The sequence below is a fragment of the Rhizophagus irregularis genome, chromosome 13 (genome assembly GCF_026210795.1).
Source record: "Rhizophagus irregularis chromosome 13, complete sequence".
Taxonomy (NCBI): Eukaryota; Fungi; Glomeromycota; class Glomeromycetes; order Glomerales; family Glomeraceae; genus Rhizophagus; species Rhizophagus irregularis.
The window spans coordinates 2,730,073-2,745,012 of NC_089441.1; the positions used below are offsets into that span (position 1 = coordinate 2,730,073).

The following is a 14,940-nucleotide window of genomic DNA, read 5'->3' on the forward strand; positions in this document are numbered from 1 at the left end:
TCACTAATCCATTGAATTTTGTTTGGCACTGTTTGCCCGAATAATTGCTCCCACACCTCTCATTTACTTTATTCGCAACAGAATTCCAGAAATTTTTTCTACTTCTTCCTGCAATTTGATAATGGTACTCGAAGTTTCTTGACCTCCGCTGCTCAATCAAAGCAGCGATTTGGTCATCCGACCACTCCACCCAGCCAGAAGAATAAGTTATAGTGTTGAAAATGGAGGTAGTATTGACATTGATGGTATTGGTATCATTGACGGTGGTTGAATCAGTTGAAGATGAGGATATTGTTTGAAATTTTGTTAAAAAATTGTTTAGAATATTTGGAAACATATTTGATAAAAAAAAATGTATTGATTATAAAAAAAAATATGTATTGATTATTAATTAGTATTGATTATCAAAAAAATGCGAGAAAGTTCTTGTAACAATTCTAATTATGCCATTCAATTATCATGATATTATATCATTTCATTTTTTAATTATTAGTACAATTTTTAATGTAACACCATTTCAAAATGATTTCATTGATTCATGATATTATATCATAAAATTCACAAAACATAGAATTCGTAAAACTCCGTCTCTTGTCCATTAAAAGTGATTAAAATGTCGATCTTCCATTGTTTTCCATCGTACAAAAAAAAAAAATTAGCCATTAAAAGTGATTAAAAATTTTGTAAATTAGGCCCAGTATTATTCTTACGTAAAAATTAACATTTATTTATTACGACTTACTAATGTGAAAAAAAATTAATTAATTTTATTAATTTTACATCTCGAATTGATTTAATGTTAATTTTCAAATGTTGAATTAATGTTGAGCGCGTTAAACGAATTCGTTGAGCAAAAATTATGCTTATGTAATACACGATTAATAATTTTTCATTTGATGAAAGTCACGAGACATACTATCTTCTTGCTTATATTATACACGATTATCACTAAGCTTGAAATGGAAATCAAATGTGTCATCATTTTCTTTATTTGGTGTGGCATACTACAAGTTAAATCTTCTATTCAAAGGTATAATCGACAAATATTTTTGTTTTCCTACCGTAATATTTCTAAATTTTGTAGCTCAACATAATATCCTATGAACCGCTAACAGGGAATCACAACCTTCTTGAAAGTATTCGGCTTTCCATAATTCGGTATTTGATATTTCTGGCTCCATAAAACTATGTTTAAACCGAATACTAGAAGAAGGTGCAGGTTTATACCACTTGACATATGCTAGGAGGTGAGTTTTCGTTCCTTCTGGAAATCTAAGGGCATGCTCGAAATAATATTGGACTTCACCTGGATAAGTGTCAACTGAATCATCATTAGCTGCTTTCCATTTTGCAAATATATTCGCATTTTTTTCATGGCGACCAGAAATCATAGATCCAAATATTTCGGCGCCAATTTGTAGTCTTGCATGCTGATTCATATGCAAATCCATAAATCCTAACACATCTTCTTTTTCCCTTTCATATAATATTGCATACCATTCACATAGAAATCCTCGCAACTCCAAAGGCATAACGACATTGATATATGATGGGTTAAGCATTTGGCCAGGTAATGGTTCAGTGCCATATATTTTGGAAATCATAGACGTATTATGTCTCATGAATAGAAAATGCTGCAGTTCCTCCCTTTCTGCTGTGATTGCTAAACTTCCTACAGCTTTTTTTGGTACAAGAAGATGGAGAGATTCATCTAGAAGGCCAGATGTCCATTTACATGATAAGTGATAATCCACCAAAGTGTTTTTAAGAACAATTTTCATTAATTCGGGTTCTATTTGTCGGTTACTATTAGGATATGATCCTAAATAACAGGAATTTTTTTAATAAAGGTACTAAAGACAATTGAAAGACACTGAAGTAAATTTACCTATATATCCATTAAGTCTTTCAAACAGGAAAAGCCAAAAACTATATATAGGACCATAATCACGACAGCAATCAGGGATATGAAGTGCGAGATGTATATTGCTTGTTATAAATTCTGGTCCATATGTATATTCTATAAGGTAGGCCATATCTTTTAACCTCTCTTGCGCCTCCTTCAAATCATCATCTGTAATAAATCTTGCTACTAAAAGATTACAAGCTCGAACAAAATGCCCTAAGATCTTTCTATCATTATCATCTAGCATATCCCATAATATAGATGTAGAATAAATCATAATAAAGGTCTTCCATTGATCAGCAGTTAAGTTAGAAAACCCATCATTTCCGATTGCAATCTTTGGAGGAATTCTACCAATGTCAGAAGGTAAAACAATATTATCCATTCTGTTTTGTGCTACACGAAGTTGTTCCATAGTTAATTTTTTTTGGTTTACAAAAATGGATTTGATTATCCATTTTGCAACACCGAGGAAAAGACAATGCATAGGATCCACTACAGCAAATCATATAGGATCCATGTATGGTAGGCGAAGCACTTCAGTCCATCTTATACCATGTACTTTAAAATGTGCTTCTCTGGAGGACTTTGAGTTACATTGCAACCATTCATGAGCATATTGCCTATGTAATAAAAGATCTGCAGGCTTTGTTACCCATTCATTATAGTCTTGCATTCCTCTGTAATGAGTTTTTCTAAATTCCTCGCTATAAGTGGTACATTTATCACACCTATAGCATTTCATTACTGCAAATCCATGACCAAATAACTTTCGTGTAGCTGGAGTATCAGACGATCTAACAATTAACCCAACTTTTATTTCTAAACCATTGGAAAATTGGTGAGTTTTTGGTACTTTCCACCCCTTCCAAAGTTCTAATAACTCATCTACAATAGGAGCTAGATAATGATTAATGCGTTCCAACCCTGCCTCTTTTGGTCCTGGTAAGAAACCCAAATATATAATATTTTCGGGCTTATTCCTTTCTGACCTTGGAAGATTGCAAATAGACGCATAAATAGCGCCAGTACTATGCTGCGTGTAGGAGAATGGTTGGAACCAATCAAGATTAAGGAGAAGACCTAGATGGGTTGTGGCAGTCTCTGTTGTAAAAAAGGTACTACCATCAAATGGAAAATTTTTCCATACCTTACCATCGTAAATATCTGAATAGATATTATTTTCGTTTCTTTGAGTCCCTGATAATTTTAACATGTTCTCAAAATCTGGTCGTTGATATAAAATGCTCAATTGCTGACGAATGTTTGGCTTAGGATAAAGCATGCGAGGTACCGCAATTGTTGCATTTTTATTTTTTTTGAGAATGGAAAGTGGATTATTGCATTGGTGATTACGACTTGATATTGGATTATTTGGATACTCTTTATACGGGCAATTCATTATAGCAACTTTTCCTTCTTCCTTATATGCAATAATATCTTTAACATTATGCAATTTATGGCAATCGGTACATGCAGCTAATTGCATTTTCGGTTGAAAAATGTTTAACCATATTTTTGCCATATATAATGAGGTAGGAAAATTTTCAAATTGCAACTTATCAAAGCGCATAAGAATTATATGAAAAAATTTTATTAAGAATTCAAGTGCAATATCAGGCAATCGAAATCTTTGTTGAAATTTAAATAGCCATATTATAATCTCAGTATTAATAGAATCACTTAAGCTTTCCACTATAAATGCTTCTTCATTGTCATTGTCAATCTTAGGAGATGCGAAAAAATCTTCTACATCATCATTCTCCTCTCCTTCATCCACATCATCATTCTCTTCCTCATCCATATTATCTACATCATCATTCTCCTCTCCTTCATTCACATCATCATCATTCTCTTCCCCATCCATATTATTTACATCATCATTCTCCTCTCCCTCATCCACATCATCATTCTCTTCCTCATCCATATTATTTACATCATCATTCTCTTCCCCCTCATTTATATTATCTACATTATAATTCTCACCAAAATAATTGATTTCATCATTATTTTCATCAATTGTAGGTGCTGGAATACGAAAACATGAAGGTTTTGATGAAAATAATGTTATATTTTCTTCAATATATTGGAAAGAGGGACCAGGATGGGAAGAGTCCTGATCCGGACTAGATGTACCGGAGTAATTATTTCTTTCTCGCTTTTTTGATATGTTCAATTTTATTTCTGTATTTATATATGTATTATTAACAGATGATGTTTTTTTCTTTCTTATCATGATGGTATTTTCCTGATTTTTTCTAGAATCTTTTGATCTCGATTCCCACAAACTATCATCATACGTATGTTTCTCTTGAGTGCGAGAATCAACTTCTGCACCTTTGCAATGAGCACAATTGCAAATATACAAATACTTTTTTTTGGGCTTTATTAAATCAGCCACAAAGGTTTCAGAGGTTTCAACTTTACGTTTTTTATTACTCTTTATTAATTCAGATACAGAGTTACATTTTTTATTACTCATTTTTATTAAAATGTATAAAATATATTTTTTATTCTATCACTTTTAATAGTTAGTAATCAAGACGTTCAGAAATGAGCTTTTAATAATCCTTATCATACAAAAGAATTGCACAAGAATTTTATGAGTGCGTTACTTTTACCTGGTGAGAATTGCGCAAACGCGTTGCTACCTCTGAGCCTTGATCTGCATCCTGAAATCTCCGAAATCATTATAAATTTGCACACAATCAACTTTTCTCGCGTTCTGAAATCTCTACTTTATACGGGATTTTTTTATTTTACAAAATAACAAAAAGATTTTATACTTCGTAACAATGAATAGTGATAATGTATCATCTAGTGATGAATCATTATCATCATCATCCTCCTCCTCCTCTTCTTCTTCTTCCTTTTCTAAAAGTTCTTATAACACGATAAAAGCAAGTATTTGATTATTTTATATATTATTTCTGCTTTTATCCTATTTACATTTATCTATTATTTTACAGAAAGAAGTGTTTATTTGGAGCGACTCCGAGCTAAAAGACGTATACAGTATTAACTATGAGCTCACATGGGCTGAGCAAAAAGATAACATAGTCACCAAGTTGCTTCCACCACTTTACAAACTTGTAAATAAAAAATATAAAGTCTCAAATAGTGATTTATTAAAGATGTTATATGGACGTTGGCGATCTCGCCATCGCGTTAGTAATATTAGAAAGCAAGGGGAAGCCTAAATAAAACGTAACAAAAGAAGAGCAATGAAGAATTCAAGGATGCAGGATGTAAATTATTTAATTAACAGAAGCTATTAAATTTAGTTTTTTTTTTAAATTAATTATATTGTGCTTTATAATTAACATTGTTAGAAAAAAAAAAGAAGAACAAACGCGGCCAATTACCTAATACAAAACAAAGATAAGTACATTTGCCGATATCCTGAAAAGGATCTAGTTCAAATTTTAAAAGATTCAGGCTACCATTCCGAAGAATGGGAGGAAACTGACGAAGATGATGAAGATGATGAAAATGATGAAGAAGAAGTAGTCACAAAAAAAAATTCGATATATATTTATGAAAGATGGTGGAGATCTCCTGCTGTATGTATATTTTATTATTTTTTATCAAAGTATAAACACTAATTTATAGTTTAATTTCTTTATTTAAGCTTCAACGTTTATTACATGATCGTATTGATCCAACAATAGAGTTATTAAGGAAAAAACCACCAAACTTAAAATGTAAAAGAGTTCTAGACAAAACAGAAACAGCTAGTGTGCCACCTGCCAGCGCACCAAGCTGGTGTTTGAATAGAGAAGCACTTGAAAAATTCAATTGTTTAACCAAAAATATCCCGGTTTATGATTATGATACTGATGAAAGCATTATTCAAGACAACAATGGTGCCGATGATGATGTTGATAATAACGTCGTAAATAACAAAAATAACAACAAAAGGAAAAAAAAGAAAAATAAATCTAAATCAAAAAATAAAAAATCAAAAAAATAAATTTTACAATTATTACACTTTTGCCTAAATAGGTTTATCGTAAAAAATACTAATCAGACTTTAATAAAAATCAGAATTCAAACATTTTCATTTAATTTTTTTAAAAATTGATTGATTAAATTAAAAATATCATGGTTTGATAAAGCTATAGATTACAGTTTATTTTTTATTAATAAACAAGTTACGGTACTGATTACTTTATTACAGTAACAATTTAATTACGGATAAGGTATTTAATAAGATATCAAAAACTGATTAATAAAATTTTCTATATTAACATACGATAAATTAGATTAATGAGCTAAATACGATAATATTATTTTTTCAAAAAAATTAAAATGAAAATATACACAAATTTTTGTTTTTGGTATGTAAGTCAAATTAAATTTTACTATATGCTTAAATCATAACTCATAACCCAAAGTTGAGGATTAACCGGGTACCTTGCTTTAGATTCAGCGACACTTCCCAAGTCAGATAAGGTGTCACAGGTACGCTTTAAGAAAACTCGCTATGATAATAAGGATAAGTATATTCGAAAATACCATTTATGAATGAACATAGGATACGATAAATAATCTCAAATAGAAAAATAAAAAATAAAAAAATAAAATAAAATAAAAATAAAAATATAAAAAATAAAATAAAATAAAAAAAATATTTTCAATTAGACAAAGCATCCTCGTTCCTTCCTGGAATTCTCATTTGACTAAATTATTATTGTTTGTAATTTGATCCATTTGAATCCACCATAAATTGCCAGACAGGGCGAACCCTTATTAGACAATTATAGCTTCATCACCAAATGGCTGCGATGTGTTTAATGATATGGCAACCTGTTTAATTCATTTTTAAATGAGCAAACGTGGCCATAAAACTCATTAAAAAGGTAGGCTACAGAGTGCAATGCAACCTACCTAACCTAACAAGTAGGTCTAAGGGTTAGGGAATAAAATATACCCTAAACCCACGCAGTTGGTATGGAAATAAAAGTTTACAAACGGAAGTTTCTGACTGTGCCTGACGACAAAATGGGTGAGGTGCAATCAGGACTTTTTCCTCTAATCCAGCCCGGAATTATAGAGGCAACATTGTTATCGTACAAAGCACATCGACGAAAACGTCTCTCAAAGAAATTAATCAATAAAGAGTATACTTGGGCAATAGCCGATCTTCATCGTCACCCTATAAACTCCAAAAGGACAGGGATCAGCGCAGGCATTTTGGCTTACGTATTTCTTTAAAGATTAATTAAATTGAAAGATAGGATCCAAATTCAATATGACTGAATCGATCACCTCCGGTTATCAAACTTCCATCAGAAGTGATCGCTAGAATCAAAGATACCAATAATCACCCTTATCAGTAACGATCGAACTAAAGATGTTGGAGAAATAAAATCCGTCATTTATATGGAATTAGTTTGTATTACAATTTTATTACGATTTGGGTAAAAAAAATATCTCCTTAAAATTTATTTTTTTTCAGGTATCCTGGCTATATGGAAAGATTCCTAATATGGTAATAGTACAATACACCTTATACGCCATTTTGCAAATTCAGTGTAATAGTTTACAAAGAAAAAAAGGGGAACGTATTTATTTTTTTGCCATGAGAAATTTAATTACAATAAGTGGATTTCAGAAAATCGCGGTAATTTGAATAATTTGTATATGCTTTTGATAACGGGTTTGAAGTTTAGGTATTCTCTGGCCACACTACGATAATATTAAATAAACACACAAATTTTTTTAAAGATCATACAAATATCGGTGACCGATATATATTAAATAACGGATCGGTGACTAATAGTTTGGATATCGGACACTTGGTAATTTACATTTTTTTAACCATATTTGAAATTTGCGCATTATGTGACAAATCGGGTACCCGATATGTTGTTAATATATAAAAATGCCCGATATGTACCTAATTAGTCACCGATATATAGGTACCCGATATGTGTGAGATAGATCGTTTTTTGACCTGTGCTAGCACATTCAGCAATTAATTATACTGGAAGATTTAATATCAGATATAAAGTTCAAGCACGTCTATTAAGAAAAGATCATCCAGACAGTCATTATTGTACTGGATATTTTCATTATTTACGTGAATTTGCTATTAAGTATCAAAAGTACACAGTGTTTATTTGTGCTGATGACAAGCACAGAGTAGCAATTGGTGAATAAGTTGCTACCTCAACTGGAGTTCATAATAGAAAATCATTGATACCTGATAACACAATTTTGGCAGCAAGTAATCATGATTTTACAAAATTATCCTTGACACCTTCAGTAATACTTTTATGTAAGATACCTACCTCTATTTCAGAATCATTTTACCATGAAAAAGTCTATACTTCATACATCTGTTCAAGTGTCTCTTCTGTGTTTGTTTATTCGTGGTAATTTTGATATGTTAATAGCAATGAGAACAGCTCCAGCATAAAGTTGGACAAATCCAGCTGAAAGAATAATATTAATTTTAAATCTTGGTTTACAAGGCATGGCTCTCCTTAGAGATCAGATGAGTAGCGAAATGGAAGATTTGTTTTCTAGAAAAAACACACTAGAAGAAATTCATTTAGTTGCTAAAAACAATTCACAATTAGAAAGTGAACCTAGAAATTCAATTAAATCTATTCAGCAGCTTCTAAATAGGTGAACAGAAAGATTGGTATTAGATAATGAAAATTTTATATGTAAAAGTCCTGCAGATGATGAAGAAATTGCACGATTTTTTGAGGTAATTTCAGAATTAAATAATTTTTTTTGTTAAACTCAAATAGCTTATTATAATCTTTTATTATAGGCAATTATTTCAATTGATTCAACTTTGCGTTGTGATGAGACTACACAATCAATACTTCAGCAACATTCTGATTTACAAAACTTTATTCAAATACATTGCCAAATTCGGACTTATTCATTCCAAGTATGTATTTATAGGTTTATGAATTCAAAATTTACAATAATTTGATTTTAGTTTTAATTAACATCAATTCATTAAAATTCATTAACTTGAGTAGCATAAAATACATTGTTTTGGTAGATAAAAAAATGCGGCAACATTGAATGTGAAATTTGTACTATACCATGAACGCCACAAGAAGTTTTTAAATCTCTTGATTTTCTTCCAGACCTAACACCAGCAGGTACGATTCAATTTGATTTCTTTTTTTTTTTTTTTCAAATGTTGAATCATGTATCATTTTATTAGAATATATTTGGACTACATAATAATCACAACTATTCTGTAAATGATACTCCCAGCTCCTGACCAGTCCGATCAAACATTAAAATTCAATTTGATTTCAATATTACCAAATCAGAATATTAAACTAATAATATATAGCTCATGATTCTGATCATTATGCCAATTTTCTATGGTGTATAATAAACCTACGACTGATGAGCATCAACCATCTAAAAAAATTGCTGCTACTGGTATGGAAAGAGGACCATCAGGATTGTATATTAATACTAAGGTTCATGAATTCATAACCTGTAATGAATGTTCAAAGGTACGTTGCTTATTTAGTGAGAGGCATAAGTAAGGTTGCTTGTCTAAACTTCTTCAAAATCCTACGATTAGTTTCGTCAAAATTTTACTATAGATTTATTATAGTTTTGGCAGAGTTTCGGCAGTTTCAGCATTTATAATAAGTTTCGGCAGTTTCGCCTTTCTCCAAAGGTTCACCAGTTTTTTAATATAACTTTAATATAGTTTCAGCAGAATTTTGCTTTTCGGCGAAACGCCATCTTGCCTAAACCCCTAGGTTTCAGCAAGCAACCTTAGGCATAAGATAGTCTTGAGATTCAACATGCTATAGAAAACTGGCCTTATACATGTGAATCTACTGTTTTTTCACAGGATCACAACTGTGTTTGTTCAGGAGAAAATTTGTTGTAAAACACCAATGGAATTTATTTACTTACTATTCTTGTCAAAAAGTCCATTCTGATCGGTGCTACCATTGTGGATCAACTGATGATTTACAGGACAAGCTGGATTCACTAATGGAAAAATATAAATCAATACTCTCTTTATGTGCAGGTTGCTAAGATAAAGGATTGGATTTTTTTTGTTGAATGCCAATACAAACTAAAAAACAAAAGCATGACCAATAAATATTTTATTGTAGTATTAATGTAAACCATAAATCAAACTTAATGATATAATTTTACAAATTTGAAATGCAAATAAATTTACCAATTTTCTTTTAAGCATTTATTCAATTGTAATTTTAACGCTCACCAGTGGTGAAAATCACCAGTCACGTGACACTATAATTTTTTTTTTTTATTTGGAATATTCACCAGCGGTAAAAATCACTAAACAAAAAACAAAAAAAAACTCTTTCCCGAATACATTTTTTACGAAAATTTCTGCGTAATAATTTTTTTTAAAAAAAATAATCCCCTTTATTAAATTTTATTACATAAATATAAAAATGTCTATGGATAAGAGCCGAACATCAAACGAAGAAGTTTTAGACTTCGTTTCAAAGTTTAACGAAATTTATTTTCAAACTTTTACACACAACTTAAGTTCTTTTGTTACAGACGGTTTTCTCAAGGACTTATTTGAAAAAAACCCCTCAGTACCTAAGGATAAAGCCTGGATACTGATAGAGCGGTTTGGTGAAACAGCCAACCCTGCGAACTTCTCTTCACAAGCTCAAGCTACGAATATACAGCCCACCACCCTTTCGCTAATATTTTCTATAGCACTTTTTGCTGCGTCCAAGTCTTGGGACAATTTTTCTACCCAATTCTATCTTAATTTTGGCGATACGGGTGATGACGATGATGACGACGATAATGGATCTCAGAATACTGATGATTATCTAATGGATGAGTCATATCCGCTTGAGCCCGATGTAGATGAACTTTTACGCCAAGGATTTCAAATGCCACCAAATCCAGTACCTATCAAGCTTCCATCAATGCCTGATATAGTAATGCCCCCTGTTGATCAAACTGTAATACCCGAAAACTCCCGGAAGACAGATAAACAAAAGGCGCGTGTTACAGATGATAAACAAGTCGCGAACCAATCAACAAAGGCAAAACCTGATGTGAAAACATCAGCCAAAGATTCCCATAAGGGACCGAACCGGAGGCTACACAGATACTGACAGGATACGAAGCTGTCAGAGAGGAGCAAGAGCGAATCCGAGACATAATAGTTTACAATATCCCGTATACCTGGGACCTGCAGAAAATACTAGCAGAGTTAAAACTTTGGGGGAACGCTATTAAATGTTCCGTTAAACGGCAACATAAGTATCAGACTCTTCGAGTCAAAATAGCACTTTCCTCATTTGCCCTTCCCCAGTTTAACAAATATTGGACGACAGACCTGGGAGATATACCCGTTAGATGGTTCCCTGCAAGTTGGACTTTACAAGAAAGAAAGCAACGTGAAAAGTTCCAAGCCGTTATTCATGACATTCTGGAGGATATGACGATGGCTACCTTGTGGATGGACCGTAAACCATGTGAATTTTTAATGAAGTGCGGTGCTAGCTCATTTAAAGTAATTCAAACAAGTAAAGGAAGGAGGAAACTTGTGGCCTATTTCGAGGATTGGGAGACCACACTAAGGGCCTTAGATACGCCACAGTTTTTCGTACCTGATGGTAAGGAGTTGAAATGGTGTCGACACTCCATTCCTACCTTGAAGAAAGCACAAAACAAACCGAAGGCTAAAAATACACCAAATCCGAAAAAATCAGGTAAGTCTGATAAGAATTTGGATAGTAAACAGCCTAAGAAGAAGGATAAACCTACATCCTTGAAGATAGTCCCAAAAAATAATAACCAGGAGGAGAAAAACCTGAAGAATCAGAAGAAGGCAAAGAATACCTCGAAGATTAAGGGTGGTAATAAAGATAACAAGGCGGTTTTAGCAGAAATTTTAACTTTATTACAGAGACTAGTTTAGCCTATGCTTTTATTAGCGGTTTTACGAATTTCAGAATTGTATCATTATTTTTTAGGATAGAATAGGTTTATGTGTAGTGCCACAATTTCTTGGAAAGGGGACTTGTCCTCTCCACTTTTTTTTTTTATTATTCCCAGTGTGTTTGCCTGGACCTTTATCGGACGGGGTAGTGGTACAGGTCTTTTTTTTTTAAGAAGTTAGGATCGGGTGCCAGCTCCTCTGGTCTTCGATGGTGGGTTCTAAGTAGATTAGTAACTCTCGATAGATTGTTCATATCTTTTTGTATACCTCGCCAACTTCACATAAAATAAATAAATAAATAAATAAATAAAGTAAAAATCACTTAAACGAAAAAAAAATCCGATATAATAATATTTTCGCAATATTATTGTACGAGTAATTCACAATTTTATGTAATAATAAACGAATTATAACTTATGTATTACATGTATAATAGAATTGCCTTTATTATAAAGAAAATTATGCTTGAATTACATAAAAAATCGCAAAAAAAAATTCTTTTCCATCCATCCTTTTCTACTTTCCACCACCTATGAATAAGAAACAGTTTATATAATCTTTTCTCATTACATATCAATTGTTTATAGTATTATAAACCTAATATAACTTTCAGTTATAAAATTCTAGTAAGAATATGAATATTCTTTTATTCAGTAATTGAACAATAAAAAATAATATACCTAATATCATCTAGCGTTTCTCGATGGACACCTTTTTTGGTAATGGCCGAATTTACCACATGATAAGCATCGGCGCTGTTGTTTTACTGGTTGAGTATTACTTTCATCTGAAATTTCTTGCATCAGAATTCTTTTTCTTGATACCTCCATCGCACTTTTTAGTCTCTTTTTTGATGGAGTTCCTCTAATTTTAGTCACACGAGGATCAGTTATTTGTTCAATTAAATCTTTTTGTAATGGAATTATGCTGCCATCTTCTTGACTAGATTCATTAATTCCTATTATATCATGATTTTCTTTAATATCATCACCATCACCTATATTTTTTTCTCGCTTTGATTCAATAAAATCTTTTAATAATGTGATTAATTCATGATCACTATTAGTTTCTAATGCAACATTAATAGCAGTTTTCGCTGTAGAAAATGCAATTCCAAACTTATTTTGTTGATGAGTGTTTTGGTGAACAACTTCACTACGATCTGATCCTTGAATATGATGTAAACTTTGGAATGTACATGTAATTTGAAATGAAGTTATATCAGTTGATGTTTCTATTGCTGTAAGAATCAGTGAGTTCTTGAGATTAATGTCCAAATTGGATAAAATGTTATCTTTATACCATCTAATGGGTATAATACTAATATGGAACTTCGCTAAATGTGAATACAGCATCACTCTCCAGAATGGTGGCAAATTATACCTTTTGTGATTGTTTCTAAACAAGTACAAAGATGTGTTCCATCATCTAAAAGTATCACTAAATTGTCCTTACGTGAAAGGCCTCCTATACGTCATATTCTCCACATTTCAATAATATTTGAAGTTTCAATACCATTTAAAAGTTATTTGTGGTTCATCAATAATATCTTCAATAAAATTATCATTAGCAGTTTCGGCATCTACTAAATTCTATAAGATTTATGCAAGTAAGATATTTCTTTATCAATAAATATTACTTAATCTTAATAAAATATTACTTACTTCATTCAAAGATGATACCAAATGACCTTCGTAAGTAAATGATTGAGAGATTTGAAACTTTTGCCAGACAATACAAGAGGCGTTAAAAATTAATTAAGAACTGCATCAATATTGGAAAAAAATTGAGATGATAAATGCGGAAGTCCAACTGTTGTTTGGTAAGCCTTAAGATTAGCTAATTCATGTCTTTTATCGATAACTTTTTCAATGTCACAAAGACTACTTGCACTATTTAATGCTTTTTTAATAATAGCGTTAAATGATTCAACACTTGAGTACTTTGAATCCCCGCGTTAAATTGAAATGGTGTATAAGCTTTAGCCCAACTATTTCAATTAGGATATAGTACTCTGGTCATATACGGTTGACTTTCTGGAAATTCATTCATCATAGACCCCATTGTTGTTCAAATAGTTCTATGCTTAATGTATTTCTGCATAAATAAAAGGCTTTACAAAACGAATGAAATTTTGTACCTAATTTTGTTTTGAGATGTTTAGTAATATTTTGCCAGATGTGGAAAAGACAATAAAAGTGTGGAGTTGTTGGAAAAACATGAGCAGCCGCATTAATTAATCCTAGTTCTGAATCTGTCCAAAATGCCTTTGGTGTAATATTATTAGTTGCTTTCATAAGGTATTGTAAAATCCAAATATACGTAGACGCCATTTCATCTTCAACAAGAGCATTTGCTACATTGCAAAATTTTCCATAATTGTCCTTGATCATAAATACACTTAAGTACATATTGTACTTATTCATTTTACAAGTATTGTCATTTAGTACTACATTGTGAAACTGTTGATATAATTCATGTTGTGATGGAGACATCCAAAAAATTCCAGATAAATGATGCTCATTGCCTGAATGTCAAACAAATATTTTCCAATGTGGATCTTCTATTATCTTTTCAAGAAAAATATTGAGAAATGAAGTAGTATCTGAGTTTTCTTCTTCATTATTTTTACGTAAACGATATATTGAATTATAAACATTCTGTTTATGAAACACATGCTGCGGATATTTTTTTTTTAAAATTTCCAGTTGTACAACAGGCGCTACTTTGCATTCTGTGAAAAACTTTAAATCTTGCATCATTTCATTATTGAATTGTCGATACCTTACATTAAGATGTGGTATGTCAGTTGGAATTAATTCGTAATTATGTATATCTTCTAATGTTGTGCATTTCACCTGATTTTCTAATTTTGTAATGTAAAATTACAATGCCAATGGCAATTGAACTTGTTAGAACCTCATTCCCGTTGTAATTCTTGATTAATATTCTTACAAGGTTTGTAAGTACCACCAAAAGAGCAACGGTATGACTTGCATATAGTAATAGAAGGGTTATTTGGATTCTTGTCATTTCTACAAATCTGATAACCAAAACCTCTTTCTAAACAGTAATTATACATAAACGT

At 31.5% G+C, this 14,940-nt stretch overlaps 1 protein-coding gene across 1 annotated transcript; it reads right to left on the reverse strand.

Annotated features, from left to right (window-relative positions):
• Positions 1 to 12,538: 12,538 nt before the first annotated feature.
• OCT59_005178 (uncharacterized protein) lies at positions 12,539 to 13,207 on the reverse strand (the record flags this gene model as incomplete). Its single annotated transcript, XM_025311322.1, has 1 exon — positions 12,539 to 13,207. One exon carries the CDS (start codon positions 13,205 to 13,207, stop codon positions 12,539 to 12,541), a length of 669 nt encoding a protein of 222 aa, XP_025173034.1.
• Positions 13,208 to 14,940: the final 1,733 nt, after the last annotated feature.